We start from the raw sequence: 19,424 nt of genomic DNA, 5'->3' as shown, positions 1-19,424 counted from the left end.
TGTGAATACAACAGAGAGGGAAATAACTTAACACCATATTATTGTCAATGTGTTTGGCGACATCTGTCGGTAAACGAGCCAACTAGAACGGTATCCGTAAAATTATGATCAAAAAGATGATAAGTGATCTTGAACTTTCGCACTTTCAACCGGTTAAAAAAAATAAAAGTAGGATAAAACTTACATTTTCTTCTTTGACGTTTTTTGTTTCGATACCATGTCGGCAATATGTGCGGATTTCGCTGTGGGTTCAGCCTTAATCACTAAATCATTACCCCTCCAAGATACTTTAAATGTTATCTCCGATTGAAGAAAATCCTCCAATTTTTTAAAGCCCAACTCTTGAAACGGTATTTTTTGACCAATCATTGCTCTGTAATCATCTATTAAAAAAATATAATTACATTATAGTATTATTACAAATAAAAAAACTACAAATATAAATATGTAAAAAATTAAGATTAGGGTGCGTCCAAATTGCTTGTGGCGTTTTTGAGGCTTTTAAGATGGATGCCCTTATTAATATTATTATTACTTACCAGTTAATTGGCGCACAGGTGTTGGACCTTTTTCGGTTAGACAGAGACTCCGAATATTTTTAATAACTTCATTTCTTAAATCGTCTTTATCAGCCATGTCTGGATCAGTTATAGTTCAGTTCGGGAAAAATACTATAACAAAATAAAGAGTTTTCCATAAAATTAAATTAAATTTCTTTGAAGTGGTTTACTATAGACTTGGTGCATTCTCCGCCGGTGCTGCCACCGCCGGAGAATATCGTAAAGAACGAATACATACAAATACACGGGTTTAAATGGCGAGTAAACAAAACAATTAGTATGTTGTTAATTATTCTGAAAGTATAAGTTGGTGGAAATTCTAACAAAAAAATAAAAAGGTAAATATTTTGATATCTTCAGAAGGTCTAACTTGCATTATAATTTATTATTCCAGTTAAAAAAAAATATATGAGTTCAACTAGGGTAGCGAGTATAGTTTTATCACCGGTTTTGCTAGTGGGGCATAATTGGAGCTATTTCGGCTATAACGAAATTTTTTAAAGGTACATAATTAATTTTAGAAGATGTTTATAAAACATTTAATCACAAGTTGATCAAAAAAGTATACCATTAATATTGAAAATTATATTTCATCCTCTCATAGTATATTATGTCTATTTAATTTTTTGATTATGTAATGTGCACTTTGTTTACTCACTTGTTTCGTCGAAATGCTTGAATCCATTTTTGCTATTGATCAAATCGGTGTAAGAATTTATGAAGCTATAAAATGTTGTTTCGGGAGAGTTGAATATCCGGGAAAGTTGAGTTATTGAATGTTATTGCGTCCAACAACGCCCTAATTACGCTCTCCTTTACGCGTTAACATTTTTTTGGGCAATTTTATTAACATTTGAAATTGTCACAACACAACAAGACGCCTAGTTCGAATTCTCATTCCCTTCATTTTTACTATCCGAAATAGCGTTACATCACACAAACCTCGTAAACAATTAGTATATTGTTTACGAGGTTATTATTATAGTCTCAATAACTGCACTAGCAAAAAACTAAATACTTAAATATTATGACAAAACCCCGATTTCAATATTATTTTAACGTTATCGACATTCGACATGACGGCGCGGCGGCGGGAACTATATATTGATAATTTCTGATTTCTGTCGCGCTGCGGTCGGAATTTGTTGAAATGAACTGATATGCACCAAGCCTATAGATACTGGGTGTTTCAAAAACATGCGCCATCTCTCTTGGTGAGATTCCTCACGAAAAAATATCATTTATTTTTTATATCGACATATGTAGGTCCTTTTTATATCGACATGCAGGTCCGATTTTGCTTTGCTTTGTAACTACAGGATTAAAGTTTTCATTTTTTTTTCGATTTATTATAATTTTCTTCCAAGGACTTTTAGCGATTTGAAAGATATTTTGAGCGTAAAAGTTACTATAATCGCGACAAATTTTATTGCTAAAATCGTGTCGACATATTAACCAAGGACGTGCATATGGGTTATGACATGACTGGAATATTTTTCTAGAAAAACATGTGCGCCACTGACTTTTTTTTTATCTTGTTAGCAATATTGTATAAACCGTTAATGCGGATTAAAAGTTGTCTTATTGTTACGGATTCCGTGGGTCCACTAATTTAAACTCACGATAAAATACTTAACGAATTTATGTTTCTCACAATTTCCACACAATTTGTACTAATTTAACACACAACTAACTATTTATAAAATTTCTTCGCCAAATTGTCCGATTCGCAATTTAAAAAGCGGTATTTTCAAACTTCAAACTGCTGAACCGCCGATTACGCGCCTTTATATATGCTCTGGTAACTGTTCCTGGAACGTTCTAAAATTATCGGTAACTTTCTGCCATCTACCAGTAAATTCTATTGCTTGATTCGCCTACTTGTCGACTTAATTAAAAGATGGCGCCTCAACAAAAATGTCTTCAGATTTCTTGACAATTTAGGCAACCAGCCCAATACACGTTTTAGTTACTTGCTTCTCCGACAGATGGCGCCTTGATAATATTTTGATATAAACACCTTGGTAATATTTTGTCGATTTTAGTCTCCTTGATATAAACGCAATTTTATTAATTTGCCCTAATACAGATCTGATAGCAACATCTGCATAGTTAGCAAAAATGCATAGTTTTAAAGTTACAGGATGTTAAAACTTTAAAAAAATACGTCTTTTGTCATTGTATTAAATGCAATTATTTTATATTCAATTTGCTGTAGGTAGCACTGAACCACAGACTGAACATTACTGTTATACATTTTAATCAAATTTAATAATAAAATAAATCAAATAAATAATTTACTAATTTTAATTTTATTAATGTGATTAATAAAATTGCCTATATCTCATCAAAAAGATTAAAATGCATAAAATATCAAGATACAACTTTTAATCGGCATTAAAGGGCCTGCCCAATGTTGCTAACAGGAGAAAAAAAGTCAGTGGCGCACGGTTTTTATTTTAGAAAAATATTTCAGTGATAACCCGTATGCACGTCCCTGGTTTATCTATCGACACTTTTTGAGCATTAAAATATATCGCACTTATAGTAACTTTCACCCACAAAATTTTATTCGAATCGCAAAAAGCACTTGAAAGAAATTTATAATAAATAAATAAAAAAAGATTTTAACCCCTTGTAGCTAAGAAACAAAGCAGAATCGGACCTATGTTGATATAAAAAAAAAATGATATTTTTACATGAGGAATCTCCTCACAAAAGATTGAAACACCCTGTATAGTACTCTAGCTATATCTTCCTTACTGAATTCAAAACTAACTTAAACCCATCTTAAACTCTTATTTATCAAGGACTGGAATTAAAGAGGACAATATATCAAGTTACACTTCAACCCATACCATAAATAATATAATTTATAGCTTGTTGGGAATACCCCATAAAGAGTGCTTTCTTAAGCCAGCCAAGTGAAAACCTAATAAAAAATAATTAGCTCTGAACCCTAATATTTCAACAGGTACCATATATTTCAGCATTTGTACATAAAATAGCTCAAATAACTTTCTCTTGAGGCATTTTTATAATAATTAAAAAATAAAAATAATGTATAAAAAATAACAGAAAACAGAAGATAAATGCATTAGTTATGATCCTTAATTAGAACACTTTCATAAAAGTAAAACTAGTACAACCTAGACCTTATATTATTACATTATTTTTTGTTATGTATGAATAATCTTTATCTCCCCTTTCCTAGAAACCCATTCTTTTGATAAATTTACCATCTGATCAAAAATATTTTTACAGCAAATTTTTCAAGTAAAACATTGAACTGAAGTTTCAATAAAGCCCCATAAAGCAAAATATACATGTAAAAACACCAGTAACAACGAAAAAACTACAAATATCCGAAGAATCAACAAGCAAGCATTCTCTTTACAAATTTAAGGTCAGGATTTTTTTGATTTTTTATAACAGCGCTACTAACCTACATAACATACTACAAAATTATGCATACCTGGAAAATTTCAGTCCGATAATTCGGTCATAGCGAAATATACTCTTTTAAACAAATACTACTTCCTATACAATCGCATATAGTCTCACTTGAATCGTTGAAATCAATTTTTTAAAAAGTAAAAACGAAAGACAAACTCCAGTTAACAGATTGTAACAGTCACAAATGACAAATATGATAAAACGAAGTTGACACTTTGACAGAATATAGAAAAAGGGATGGCGATGTGTTTTCTACACGACCGTTCACTGGCCATTTTTTACTGCGTTATGATGTCACAGAAGATCTATTTATATATGAACTATCATATAAAATGTATAATTATTATCTGTGGTCTAAAACCACAGAGAAACCAAATAAATTTACCCCTACTTATTTGTTTTTATTCAAAGGTTTATTTACAATTTTTGTTTCTATTATTTATTTTAAGTATTTGTTATTTTTTTTGAGTTTTAGATAAGGAATTTTAGAAAGTTAGTAAACAAAGGTTCCTTATAAACAGTCACAAAAACTCTTTGATTATATCTGCGAAAACATCTAGAAAATGTAAACAAGTTGAGAAAAAAAACTTTATTAATTTTAAAGATAAGCACCACGCAAAAAAACGGATTTTTTTTTATCTAGGATCCAATAAATATTACTTTTTATACAAAAAAATAAGCTATTTCTTGTTAATACGTCTTCGACTTTCAAATTTTCTAACCTTGAGGCAGGTTACCATTTCTGTACACAATCCACATAAATAATTTAATATATATTTTTTGGGGCTAAATTAGAGAGATTAGAAGCTTTAATAATCATGTCCAGAAGACCTAGAACCAGACAAAGCACAAGAAGGGTATTCATGGAAGGAGCAGACTCTATTGGAGGAAACGCAGCGGTAAATATTTTTTTTTTAACAAAACACGCTTAAAAAACATTACAATAATTTATTTCAGTATTACAAAACTAAGAAACTTAAAATTACAAGATAATTCTAAAATATAATACGTCATTTAGTCTTCGGGCTTTTTAACAATACCGTACTTCTCACATACTTGTAATATTTCCTCAACAACCTGTACAATTTTTTTCTTACTTCCATCCTCATCCGGTACACACTTGAGAGCAAATATTATTTCCAGAATATTAGTTTCCATCAGTTTTTCTGCAAGTTCTTTACCAGAATTCACAATATTTGAAATTATACACACTCCTCTATACTGTAAGCTACTAATTTGGTTAGCCAGTAAACACTGCATTGCTTCAAGCCAGTTCTTGGATTCAAATATTTTTTCACAACAATTTTTACTGAAACTTGTCAAAATAGCTAATAATCCTCCAGCAGCCATTGCCGTATCTTTATCCTCATCCAAACAACAAGCCACAACAAATTTAACTCTGTCATTCTCTCCCTCAAAGTATCTCTGTACTATATCCTCACTTTGAGCGAGATTACACATGCACTGTATCGCCGCACGTGACAACATCACGTGATCTTCATACAGGTAATGCTCAATTTTAGTAAAACCACTTTCTCTTATAATTCTTTGTCTAGCACTTTCATTGATTTGGGCGATATTACACAGTGCCATTAAAGATTCAAAGTTTTCTAAAGCTGAACAGTCTTGGTGTAATAACGATAATAAAGGCCTGATTACCTCCAGAGAACGTTGTCCAGGAAAGGCTACTTCGGGGTTCATTGTTATCCCGATCCTAGCCAGGGCTTGAGCGGCTTGTCTTTTACCCTTCTCTGTACCGTCTAGAGCTAGTTTAATAAGTACTTTCACTGCGCCTTGTTGCACCATGACTCCTCTGAGCTCATGCTCGCTGGCGAGAGCGTTAAAAACCCTAGAAATTAACTCTCTGGAGTTGGGGCTTTCTGTTTTGGATAGAGCTACTAGAGCTGTAGTAACGTTTTCGTGTCCGAGTATTAGTAAGCGTTTTGTAATAAAATCCGGGTCATCTAGTTCGTGTTCCTCAGGAATATGTTGTTTGGCGAACTTAGCTAGCTCAATCATCTCGGGGATAACCTCTTGTTTTTCGTAGGCGTTGCATAGGTTGACTAATGTGGTTATAACTCCGTAAACTACGCTTTGATCGCCTGTCTGGGCGAGTTGTACTAAAGATTTTAGGGCTGCTTTGTCTGAAACGAGTTTTTCTTTAACTTCTGCGTCAAGGGTAAGGTAGGAAAGTCCTTCGGCGGCCCATTTTTTGACATCGGTGTCTTTTCCTGGATGAAGTAGGAATCTGCGACATGCTTCGGCGAGTTTAATGGATGAGCCTTCGGCAAAAGGTTTAATAGAGGCGTCTGTCCCTGCGTAGCTTCCTGAAAAAAATATTTTGTAACAATAATATAGCTTTGTTGCTTTTCAATAGTTTTTGTACAGGGTGTTCCATTTTTTCCTGTTTTATAGGAACGAGAATTAACGAGAAACCCAATAATACACACGAAAATGGTACACCCTGTATACGTGTTCATACCTAACTTGCATAAACCGACAAGAGCTCTGATTTGAATGTGATCGTTTTTTGATTTGTACAATTTTTTTAAAATTTCTGCACCCTGAGAGACTATACTTTTTGCCTTATCAGCTTTACTAGCGGCTGCTATTATACATTCACAAGCTACCTAGAATAGAAAAAAAAATGCAATAAAGGTATAAATCCTCGTCTACACCTAACGTTTTGCCTGTCAGTTAAAACGGAAGACCTTCAAATTTTAATAGAATCTATGATATTGTACAGGGTGGGTCAAATTCGACGCTTTTAAATGGAAACACCCTTTTCTATAGGAGATAGACGAAAACTAATATTGGTGTCTGGAGCCCAATTTTTATCAAAAATATGATGGTGAAAACCTCACATCAATATCTGTTACCGTTTCGGAGTTACGGGGTGTTTTTCAAAAATGTGCATTTTTAACAAATCGCTGTAACTTTTTTGTTATGGAAACTTTTGTATTTCTATGAAAACATTTCCAAAGCACCTTTTTACGTAGAATTTAATGGTTTAAGTATAATTTTCTTAAAATTAATAATTTAAGAGTTATCAACAGAAAAATTGATTTTTTATTTGGGACACCCCTTATATTTTTAATTAACTGAAAAGAATTTAAAATTACCTTTCCAAAAATATAACACACTTGATATTTTGTTATAAACCCCTTCGAAATACAGAATTTTTATAAGTTCGCCACTTTTAACTAGTAGGCTTTGGACCCCTTATTGATGATATGCCCTTAATGGAACTCGAAAACATATTTTTCCAGCAAGACGACACACCGCCTCTGAACGCAAATTTTTGAAGCCAATTTCAAGAATACTTGAATAGCTAACCAAGATCCCAGTCGTTGGCCGTCGAGGCCGCCTGACTTAGTGCCCATGGATCTAATCCTATGGATATATTTGCGGAAGAATAAAGGTTCCTTATTCTTCCATATAATCTAGATAAGAATTAGAAATACTTCGAAGTTATGAGAGGTTATCTTTCACCCCCACTGAGTTAATGAATTCCGCGAGAAATATTCAAAAACTGCCCCGTCTGTCCATAACAGAAGACGGTCGATATGTCGAACACCTGTAGCAAAATCTCATGTCTTGATTTGCTATTTATTTTTATTGTTATTAGTTATTATTTATGTTGGTTAAATATATTTTAAATTGTTATAAAATTCTGCATATCTCATAGCAAATATTATTTTCGTTTTAATTGATGCTCACAGCTCACAGCTAGAATTATTTTGCATTACAGCCGGTGCCGTTCAAAGCCTACTTATTTAAAGCGGGCGAATTTTTATATACTCTATATCTCGAAGAGGAATCGAGCAAAATATCAAGTGTGTTATATTTTTGGAAAGGTAATTTTAAATTCTTTTCAATAAACTAAAAATATACAGGGTGTCCCATATAAAAAATCAAATTTTCTGTTGATAATTCTTAAATTATTAATTTTAAAAAAATTATATTTAAACCATTAAATTCTACGTAAAAAGGTGCTTTGGAAATGTTTTCATAAAAATACAAAATTTTCCATAGCAAAAAAGTTACAGCGATTTGTTAAAAATGCATATTTTTGAAAAACACCCCGTAACTCCGAAACGGTAACAGATATCGATATGCGGTTTTCACCATCATGTTTTTGACAAAAATTGAGCTCCAGACACCGATATTAGTTTTGTCTATCTCCTATAGAAAAGAGTGTTCCCATTTAAAAGCGTCCAATTTGACCCACCCTGTACAGGGTGTGAGGTGTGAGTAAATTGGACACTTTTCAAGGGAAACCTTTTCTATAGGAGATAGACGAGAAAAAATCGCTGTAACTTTTTTGTTATGGAAAATTGGGTATTTTTGTGAAAACATTTCCAAAGCACCTTTTTACAGAGAATTTAATAGTGTAAATATATATTTTTTTTAATTAATAATTTAAGAGTTATCAACAGAAAAATTGATTTTTTATTTGGGACACCCTGTATATTTTTAATTCACATTGAAAAAAATAACTTAAAATTGCCTTTCCAAAAATATAGCATACTTGATATTTTGTTTGATTCCTCTTAAAAGGTATTTTTTGGAAGGTTCTTTTCAGTGAATTAAAAATACACATTTTATCCCAAATAAAAATCAATTCTTCTGTTGATAACTCTTAAATTATTAATTTAAAAAAATATACTTAAACCATTAAATTCAACATAAAAAGGTGCTTTAAACATTTTTCATAAAAATACAGAGTTTTCCATAGCAAAAAAGTTCAGGGATTTGTTAAAAATGCACATTTTTTTATTTGATCAGTAACTCCGAAACGGTAACAGATATCAATGTGCGGTTTTTACCATCATTTTTTTGATAAAATTTGAGCTCCAGACACCGAAATTAATTTTCATCTATATCCTATTGAAAAGGGCGTTTTCCTTTAAAAATGTCCAATTTAGCCCACCCTGTACAGTGTACAGTTTTGTCAGTGAAACTGAACGATCCTGTCAGTTCTCTAGACAGCCGTTTTTTTTTCATCCACACACAACGTTTTAATTGATACATTTTGACTGAACAGGCAAAATGTTACTGGTAGACCAAGCTTTAAACTATTAAAATTTCCTACCTTTTGTTGTAACTCATCTTCCGTATTAGCCATAACCAAAATCATCTCCAAAATACCCTCTTTAGCAATTATCGTATTCCCTACATCTAGGGGACCCCGTAACAATGCTGTAATCGCAACTGTTACCCTTACTTTACTCTCTATATCTGGTGTTAACAATTTATCCTTAATAAATTCTTGTATTTTATTCAAAAACTTTTCTTTAGCTTGGTCATAGTACATATTTTCATAGATTCGAGCCAAACAAACTGCAGCTATAGTCCTAGTTGATGGTGTAATGTTCATTGCACTTTCATAGTGATACTCTTCAAGTTCACTAGCACATTCCATAAGTTTTTTTACCCCATCTAGATCTATCAACTTTTCTGCCCAGTCTAGGGCAGTATGGTGAATATTCCTGGTTAGTATTTCAATAATAGCATCCCTAGCTAGCCCAGAAATAGCCTGGTTATTTATTGACATTGTCAGACACGATAGTAAAGTGTCAATGATAGATTTATTCCTGTCAACAAGCTCTTCTTTTGGTTTAATGTCCGATTTGTTTTCCATGCCTAAATAAGAGTATAAATTTTATGAAGAATGCTTTAAATAATAATTTTACCTACCAGATAAACTGTTTAAAATGGATTGTATACAGTACTGAACAGCGTTAACAACAGGTTCTTTTGTAGAATCTAATACTTCAAGCAACCAAGGTATACCGATATCCATAAGTACTATTCTAGTTTTTTCTTCAGAATTCTTACAGAGTTCACTGATTATTCTAATACCGGTAACATAGATTTCTTCATTCTTCTCTACTTTGAGTAAACTTTTAATTTTTTGAACTATACAGCCTTGTTTCAGCATAATCTGACTGCCAGCATTTTCTCTAGCCAATACCAACAGATTTTTCATTGCAGTTTCACGTTTATCCTTTGGGTTAGTCGGATCCAATATAATATTTAACATACTTTCTAATTTGCTGTTGGTTTGAGCACTAATACGAGCCCTTTCTTCAACTATCTTATGTAGTCTTTGCAAATACGGCTGGATAATTTTGTTTGATGGGTCGTCTTTGAAAATTTGCGTAGCGTCTTTGTAAGCTTCTTCAAACCTCAAAAAATAATGTAATATGTATTAAAAAGTCTTTTAATTATAATTGAAAGGTACCTTTGTAATGATTCAAACGCTTGCAGTCTGCGAAAAAGGGCTTTAGGGTCGTTGGGTGTTATTTCTAGGCTTTTACTGCAATCTTTTATAGCTTCTTCGTATTTTTCTAACTTCAAATACACTGCGGCGCGATTTTTATAGTAAACCGCTAGTTCTTTCGGTTCACCCTTTATCCTGTCTATCGCCATGGTGTAGTACTTTAGGGCCTCGTCCCATTTGCCCTCTTTAAAGGCTACATTTCCCTGTTCTTTTAGAGCTTCACTTTCAGTTTCACTACCCATTTTTTTATACGATAAAAAAACGTTTTTACTTTTACTGAACAATAGTTTTAACTTAACTGTAACGTGTGTATCCTCGCGTTGCTCTATTTAAGTATTGTTCAACGAAGTATCATGAAATTTCTCGAACAAAATCTATATTTAAAAATGTATTTTTAGTTCGAAATAGAAAACAAAAATAAATACTTTGGAAAAATAAGTTGGGTTATGTTATCTGTCATTTTTTGATAGTGCTGGAGGATGGTTATCGATGTTTTAAAAACATCGATGTTTCGAGTTCAGCGTTGATAACTCAATGCACAATTTTCTATATTATGTACAGGGTGTCCCAAATATGAGGTCCCCAATCAAAATGCCACCTTAAAAGTTAAAAAATTCTGAATGCTCTGGAAGATTTTTCGAAAAAAAATCATGGGTTTGAAAATTTGGTAGAAATACATTTGTTATTATAACACCATCTTTGCAGAACAAGAAAAAAGTAGTTATGACAATGTAACATTTATTTTGTTCTGCGTATCTATTCCAACAGAGCCACAAAAAAATAAAAATAAAATTACAAACTTTTTTTTTGCAAAAATATTAGAAATTTTTAAAATTTTAAGGGAGTATTTTGATCAGTATGAAATTACGCAACTTTTTCCTCTATTTAACTGACCTCGTATCTCGTGGGATACCCTATATTTATTACTTAATATTAATACGTGTCTTATTTTTAATTAAACGTCGATAGTGTTTTAAGGTCGATCAGAGAATAGGTACATTAAAGAAATGCTAACTTCATGTTAAAAAATGGAAACAGACGCCACCTGGTGCAGCCTGGCAGTACTAGCTAAATTGAGGGGAATTGGAGGGGCGGAGCTTAAAAGAGGGGAAATTTTTTAAAAAATATTTTTATAAGTATCACTGATTTACTGTTTAAAGTTAATAAACATATTTTTTATTACTTTAATATAATTTAAAGTATTAAAAAATATCTCTATTAACTTTACACAGCAAATCAATGATATTATTAAAGACTTATTATTTTCAGAGAAAATTCATAGTAAATAAATTACACATTTAGTAAACAATATCATTTATTTTTTAGAGCTGCGATTTATATTACAATAATATTGAAATATATATATTTTTTAACAATGAAAAAGAATATCCCGGAACCTGAAAAATAAAGATGATCAATTAATGACTTAAATTAGTTCAAAATACATTTTGCAAATAACTAGGGAATTGGAAAGATAAACATACTATTAAAAATACATTTTAGTAGTATGTTATCATCTATTTACTGATAATACATAAGTATATAATAACATGAATAAGGCACTATGATACAACTACCTAGTAGTTGTATCAAAATAACTTCTACTAATATCACAAAAATATGTGCTAATTTAAATTCCTTTAATGATCTAATGAAACACTATCTATAGCCTCAATACATGCCATTCCAAAGGCAAAAAAACTATTAACCAAATAAATATAAGCTGAATAAAACATAAACCAAGCCAACGTGCATAAAAAACCAAAAAATGCATCAAAAAATACTTTTATCAGATCATACCCTTGGATATATTATGTATTTTATATATCGCACATCCCGTTCAAAAGTTTACTAACTCAAAATAGAGAATATAGAGAACATTGTCAAGAGAAGTAAAAGAAAATTTAAGTTAAGGCAATATGCTCCTTTTTGGATATTAATGGCCAAATAATATAATGTTGATTTAATAAAATTTTACTGGCATCCTTCTGAGGTATAAATCAGATTAAAAGGACATTGTTTTTGTAATAATTGTTTGTTTTGTAAACATTTTTTGAAGACAATACAGTTTTGAACGGGCTGTGCGATATAAACAAGGATCTTACTATTATTTGAGGTTAGAAAGTATTTAAATAACATAAAACATAATCAAAATCATTTGTCATCATAAATTATAGAGGTACTTACGTGTTTTGATATTATTATCAGGAAATAATACGTTTAGTTAAACAGGTACGCTGCCAGGCAAGTTCTATCGGCGGGTCTTTGCAAAAGTTGAAATCTAAAAATACAAAACTACGTTTACATCTTAGTTGTATTTACGAATAAAGTATTTGTGTGTAATTTCTGACTTACCAGTTAATTGAATAATCGCATTAAATACATCCAAATGGTAATTTAATATTGTAAAAAACAAAATTGTTTTAAATCACTTGCCAGGACAGCCGGCCAGCTTCTTTGTTGACAAAATGGCCGCGGTATCATGATTTAAGCAATGTGAGTGACAAAGAAAGCCAATGCCTGGCAAATGTTGCTTTCTTTGTCGTTTATCCTGGCACGTTTAAATTTGACTGTTGCCTATTTTCCCATACAAGTGACACCCCCGTGAGGTCGATGTTTGACGTCGACGCCCCCCATCACTATTTTTAGAAAGTTGCCAAAATCAGCTGTTTGTCAATTTTTGACATTTGACGAGTAAAATAAAAACAATCGATGCTAGTCATCCTTTTTAAATAAATTTAATATCTATAACATCAAATCGTACTTATACATAATAGAAAAAAATACATTATATACCCCGAAACACAAAACTATCAGTAAAAATGGTATGTTAAAGTTTTTTTATCACATTTAATTCCTTTTAAAACCCTAATTACGAAATTAACATAAACAATTCAGTTTCAGTTTGGCTTTAACATGTTCCCGGACATTCCCAGGCCCTTTAACGTTACGTACCACTGTTATTCCGTGGCTATGCTTCCAGGAAACGAACGACAAGATGTAGAAAGAGGAGGAAAAAGTATTGGATTTATTTCTTTTTAATTTTTAAACTCATTCTTTGTTATTTTTAGTTATTATGCCTCCCAGTGCTCTCGAACAACTAACAAGATTAAATATTAACTATCCGATGCTGTTTAAGTTAACAAATAAAACAACCAGCAGAGTTACGCATTGTGGTGTATTAGAGTTTGTAGCGGACGAAGGAAAAGTTTATCTGCCATTATGGGTGAGAAATCTACCACTATTAATATACCTGTGTTGCATCGCCGACTTGAACATAGGAAATTCCATGTAAACTTTAAAAATGAAGAATAAGTTTTGATCAAACAAACTTAAAATCACAAATTATGTCACAATATGACAAATCTATTATGATTTCCTTTTACAGATCAGTAAAACAAGCGGCCTCAATACAAGGGGCTGTAATAAGCAACTGCAATTAACATTTTACCAACACAACAAAGTTTTTTTTTCTTTTTTTTTTATTAAAGTCTTTAATTTTGAAGTTAATAAAATACACAAAAAATGTAACAGGTTAAAAAAATAATCATACTAATTTAAAAAAGAACTAAATTTATGTAAAAAAAACAAAGTTGTGAAGGTATCTGATAAAACAGTACAGAGAAAAATAAAGCTAGTGAGCTGAACCAAAAAACAAACTATCCAGAAAGGATGAACCTAAATGATAAAATTATTTTTAAATTCCTTGCTAACTTAAAATATCAACATTTTGTTGAACTTTTATTTTTAATTTAGAAAGAGATACTAAAAAGTCAAATAACCTAGCTACATACTGCTTAAAAAATCATCAAAATCGCCCCACTAGAACAAAATATTGTCCCATTGCTGCCAAAAGTCACTAACTTGCTTTTTATTACTTCCGAGAAAAATGCGTCTAAAAATGAATAGCATTGCATAAAGATGTTGTAGTTAGTAACTATTCGGTAATAAAATTATTATTATTATTATTATTATTTACACAATAGAAAGCGGTATAAAAATACCGATGAGTCTACTGTCTTTTTATGTTGCGCGTAATTTTTTCGAGTTTACTGGCCGTAATGCAAATGTACAGAACTCAAGGTATTCATTTCTTGATCAATTTTGTTTTTAAATGAGTTGAGAGTTGGTACTGAAACACTTTCTTCTGACAGCAAGTTCCACGGGTACACTATGCGGTTAGTCAAAAAAAATTTTCGCTGGAGTTTGGACGATCTTTCCTTTTCCAGGCGTCTGCTGTGGCCTCTAAGTTGTGGAGTTTGGCAAGGATGGTATATATTTAATGGGCAAGTGTAGAAACAATTTAGAATTTTGTAAGTCTCTATCAAGTCCCCCCGCAAACGCCTCTGTTTTAATGTGGTGAGATTTAACATCGCAAGACGATCTTCATACTCTAGATCCTTAAGTTCATGGGGCATTTTTGTCACCTTGCGTTGAATTTTCTCGATGAGATCAATATCCTTCTGAAAATAGGGACTCCATATTATTTGACCATATTCTATTTTGGGTCTAATGTAGGACTTGTATATCTTTAAAATAAGATCAATAGAGCGGTCTTGAAATGCTCTTTGAATGAAATAAAGAAGAGAATTTGCTTTTTTAGTAATCTTTGATATATGCACATACCATTTTAGGTTTCCAGTAACTGTAATCCCTAGATCTTCCTGTTGTTCTACATGTCTTAGACTTAATTCATTTAGGGTGTAGGTTTTGTGCGTACAATTCATTCCAATGCTAAGAACAGTGCATTTGTCCTCATTCAGTTTCATTCTCCATTGTTTGGCCCAGGATTCCACCAACCTTAGATCATGCTGAAGATTGACGTAGCTCGTTTCGGGATTTGCATATAACTTTGTATCATCCGCAAAAAATATGATATTCGTTTTTATGCCTCTTGCCAGATCGCTGATATACAGGAGGAACAACAGTGGGCCCAACACAGAGCCTTGAGGACACGCTGGTCACTTTGTGTTTAGTTGAAAGAGATCCGTTTATTCTGACTTGGAAGTAGCGTCGGGTTAGGAAGTTTGATATAAGTTTGAATAAATTCCCTCTTATGCCGTAGTGGTTTAGTTTATAAAGAAGCATCTGGTGGGGTACTTTATCAAATGCCTTTTCAAAGTCAAGATAGATGACGTCTGTTTGTTGGTTTCTATCAAAGGCTGCTGTCCAATCGCTAAGACAAGATGTCATGTTCGTTATTGTGGATCGACCAGGAAGAAATCCATGCTGTGTGCTGGGTAAGACATCTTTTTCCATTAGGTATGGAGTAAGTGTGCGTAATAAAACATAAATAGCCAGAAATCGTAGTTAATGACTTTTGCAATCGATTCTCCGCTTCAGAACATAGTGATTGAATTTGGTTGTTCGGAAAAATGTTAGTTAGTGACTTTTGGCAGCAATAGGACTATATATTCTTTAAAACCATAATAAAATTCAGGTGTCCGTTTTTTGTGCTGTATTATGCGTGTATTTCTAATTGTATTGTTTTTAGATGATGCACAATATGACACTGGAAGAAGGCGATTTAGTACAAATGGAAAGTGTCTCCTTACCCGTCGGGACATTCTCGAAATTCCAGCCTTTATCTCCCGAGTTTTTAGACATAACCAACCCCAAAGCAGTCTTGGAAAATTGCCTAAGATCATTTGCTTGTTTAACCACTGGAGATGTCATTGCAGTTCAATATAATCAAAAAGTATATGAGCTGTGTGTTTTAGAAACCAAACCGGGCGATGCTATCAGTATTATCGAGTGCGATATGAATGTAGAATTCGCAGCTCCCGTTGGTTATAAAGGTTTGAAATTACTTTAATTATACCGTGTGTTGTATTGTCGTCGACCTAAACATAGAAAATCCCGTGTAAATTTTGAAAATCTAGTATAATGCATGTATTCAGGATTCAGGCATGCTGCAGAGCTGCAACAAGTCAGTTTCAAAAAGACTTAAGTCGTTTCTAAAATCAAAATGATTTAAATCTTAAGTCAAATTCAACATAAATTTAAGTCTGACTTAAATCATTTTATTTCAAGTCAAGTCATTTTTGTAAAGACTTATATCAATATAACGTTATTTAAGTCTTTTTATGACTTAAGTCTATATTGTTGACTTAAATCATGATGATCTGCAAGTTAAGTCAGTAAAATGACTTAAATCAAGATAACTACCCTCAAATCATGACAACCAGAATTCAATTTAAGTACCTTTTTTAAATGTTATTATTAATTTTCTTGTATTACCAATTAGGCGATTTTTTTACTGCCATTCTATTAATTTCTTGTTGGTACAGATGAGACTAAAACCACATAAAATAAAATGGTTAATTTTAAGAACAACAATAAACGCAAAAATATGTTTTTTTTTATAAAATATAACTGATTTTGTAGTACTTATTACCGTTACACCATTACATTAGATGTATTCAAATATATATCTATTAAAAAGGGGTGATGTGTTGTGGTGATCACTATGTAATATATTAGGTTGTTAACACGACAGTTACTTATAGGGGAACAGAATGGCAACACTGCCTATTGAGAATGCGTGCACTTATAGGGTTTTCTGCCGACTCGTCCCGTCGTCGCGTCGTCTATCGACGAGCGGGCCGAGGTTGCCATATTTCAACCATAAAGCTCTTGCCGCGTGTAATCAACATATTAACAACCTGTATATCAATCGCATAAGCTAAGGGCTGGGGGATTTTAAGGTACTCTTCAATATATTCGAGATAATTTTTCCTTTTGTTTGTCTTTCGGGCTACAAACCGAGTCGGAGATTCACTTGAAAGACAACAGACTCACTACGCACGCGTAACACGACAAATATAAGGTTCGTTCCAACCGGACCGAGAACCGATCCTGGAACGGTAATTCTGCTTCAGTAGCGTATCGGATGTTTGTGTTAATAAATAATTATTATAACTTATCTATTTTTATTAGAATTATATATTTTTAGAACAAATTTTAGTAACTACCAACATTTATTGACAACGTAAAATAAAACAACAAATTATTGAGGCTACCCTACATCATATTTTTACAAGTTTTGAATAAAATTAGAACGGCACTGAGATAACCGGAATTTAAGGCGGCCATTTTAGGCCACCGTCGCGGTCGATCTCAAGTTTTTTATATACCGGGTGCGTCTGAAAAGTGGCACTGTGCGTCTAAAAAGTGGCCATAAAATCAATAAAATGAAAAATATACGAAATAAAATAAATGTACTGATTTCTTTCGAAAATCGACAACTATGAAAATATGAACCCTTCCTGGACACAAACGGTACATTGTGAGACAGAAAATTGTAGAGAGAAACAAGCCCTATAACATAGGATACAACATTTTAATGAACAGTGCTTTCTATAAAATCAATAAAATGAAAAATATATGAAATAAAATAAAGGTACTGATTTCTTTCGAAAATCGACATCTATGAAAATATGAACCCTTCCTGGACACAAACGGTACATTGTAAGACAGGAAAATGTAGAGAGAAACAAGCCCTATAATATAGGATACAACATTTTAATGAACACTGCTTTCCATAAAATCAATAAAATGAAAAATATACGAAATAAAATAAATATACTGATTTCTTTCGAAAATCGACAACTATGAAAATATGAACCCTTCCTGGACACAAACGGTACATTGTGAGACAGGAAATTGTAGAGAGAAACAAGCCCTATAACATAGGATACAACATTTTAATGAACAGTGCTTTCCATAAAATCAATAAAATGAAAAATATTCGAAATAATATACATGTTCTGATTTCTTTCGAAAATCGACAACTATGAAAATATGAACCCTTCCTGGACACAAACGGTACATTGTGAGACAGGAAAATGTAGAGAGAAACAAGCCCTATAACAGAGGATACATCATTTTAATGAACAGTGCTTTCGAGTCAAATTGTCGTTATGAACCGCAGGTTACAATTTCAAATAAACTATATGCGAAAATGTCAAAAGTTGACATATGAAATGTCATTCTATTAAGAGTGTCATTTTCTATCAAATAAAGTAAAAAATTACCGAGGGTGCCGTTTAAAAATCAAAAGTTGTAGTCATTTCCGAAGTGACCGAAAACAATTGAATATATCAATCAATCCTAATTTATGTCACATACTAACATGACTAACATTACCAAAGCTCGTTGATTTATCTGAAAAAATAAAAATGTTATAGAGGTGAGCCACTTTTGAGACGCACCCGGTATAGTCCTTCTTTAATCTTTTTGTTCAAAGTTTTTTTAAATTATTTTTGACAACAATATCGTCAATTTGACATCATAAACAATTGAATTTGTGTTATACCAATCAGAACCAGATTATTTTTTCAATTACATAATATATTTTTATCTTTCAAAACTCCAAAAAGAATTCGTAGAAGCTATCGAAAATGAACAATTTGCTTCATTTTAAGGAATTCTTTGAAAAGTTTCAAATATTTTTTTTTCTGTAAAATAAAATGGGGAAAACTTATTCATAATTTTTAAAATTTACATGGGATTTCCTATGTTCAGGTCGGCGATGCAATAGACTGTAAAGAACTCTATAAACTGCTGATAAAACGCTGTATGCTAATTCTTTTTTAGAGCCTGAAATTGAAAGGAAAATTGAAGATGAAGAGATGGCAGTCGATCCTTCAGATTTAATGCCTGAACCATCGGGTTTTGTTGCTTTTAAAGGCGCAGGTAATCGTCTGGACGGAAAAAAACGCAAGGATTCTATAACAACAGGTAATTAGAAGGCTACAGTTAGTAAAATAAGTGCCAGTTAATGCTCAAAATGTTAATTTTAGATGCTGTGCCCAAATCTACATATGTTCGAGGTATACCGGACTACGATTATCAAATTGGGACACTAAAGTTCATTAGAAGATCGGTTAAACAAAAAGGCAACGATACCGAGGATAATAACGAATTTAAAGCATTTAGTGGAGCTGGCTTTAGCTTAAGAGGAAGGAATTAAAATTATTCTTGAGTTACTTATTGTACATATTTTTTTAATATTAAAGTACCTATTGTATCACTTTGAAATTAAAAAACAATGAAAAAAATGTTTTTTTTATAGAAAGATATTAAAATAATGAATCAAAAATGTTTTTTTTTGTACTTAC

At 32.0% G+C, this 19,424-nt stretch overlaps 3 protein-coding genes across 9 annotated transcripts in view; 1 reads left to right on the top strand and 2 right to left on the bottom strand.

The window, feature by feature from the left end:
• Positions 1-19,424, bottom strand: part of LOC115881280 (tudor domain-containing protein 7A) — a 56,411-nt gene that overhangs the window by 36,847 nt on the left and 140 nt on the right. For 2 of the 3 annotated variants that reach the window (XM_030898733.1, XM_030898867.1), the window contains exons 1-3: positions 4,036-4,219; positions 540-671; positions 185-383 (exon numbers count right to left, since the gene is read on the bottom strand). In XM_030898733.1, the coding sequence (XP_030754593.1) occupies positions 185-383; positions 540-636 (296 nt within the window). In that variant the 5' untranslated portion in view covers positions 637-671; positions 4,036-4,219. Of the gene's footprint in view, positions 1-184; positions 384-539; positions 672-4,035; positions 4,220-19,424 lie in introns of those variants that run through there. The other variant, XM_030898800.1, reaches the window with a different exon arrangement.
• LOC115881597 (ubiquitin recognition factor in ER-associated degradation protein 1) lies at positions 4,436-19,399 on the top strand. 5 transcript variants are annotated; one of them, XM_030899253.1, is made up of 7 exons: positions 4,436-4,744; positions 4,812-4,915; positions 13,201-13,321; positions 13,374-13,528; positions 15,797-16,100; positions 18,901-19,044; positions 19,107-19,399. In XM_030899253.1, exons 2-7 carry the CDS (start codon positions 4,835-4,837, stop codon positions 19,274-19,276), a joined length of 975 nt encoding a protein of 324 aa, XP_030755113.1. In that variant the 5' UTR covers positions 4,436-4,744; positions 4,812-4,834; the 3' UTR covers positions 19,277-19,399. The 5 variants fall into 5 exon arrangements, with proteins under 5 accessions (XP_030755113.1, XP_030755036.1, XP_030755196.1 ...); XM_030899336.1 differs by having other exon boundaries at positions 4,491-4,508; XM_030899176.1 differs by having other exon boundaries at positions 4,437-4,915.
• Positions 4,951-10,749, bottom strand: LOC115881459 (protein unc-45 homolog B). The gene is made up of 5 exons (XM_030898979.1): positions 10,264-10,749; positions 9,717-10,207; positions 9,112-9,662; positions 6,499-6,646; positions 4,951-6,343 (listed from the first exon to the last, which is right to left on the bottom strand). Exons 1-5 carry the CDS (start codon positions 10,542-10,544, stop codon positions 5,031-5,033), a joined length of 2,784 nt encoding a protein of 927 aa, XP_030754839.1. The 5' UTR covers positions 10,545-10,749; the 3' UTR covers positions 4,951-5,030.

The sequence above is a fragment of the Sitophilus oryzae genome, unplaced genomic scaffold (assembly GCF_002938485.1).
Source record: "Sitophilus oryzae breed Bouriz unplaced genomic scaffold, Soryzae_2.0 scaffold_1000_pilon_pilon, whole genome shotgun sequence".
In the NCBI taxonomy this organism is placed as follows: domain Eukaryota; kingdom Metazoa; phylum Arthropoda; class Insecta; order Coleoptera; family Curculionidae; genus Sitophilus; species Sitophilus oryzae.
Note: the sequence above shows the minus strand (reverse complement) of the source record. Positions and strands in the feature narration are given on the sequence as shown.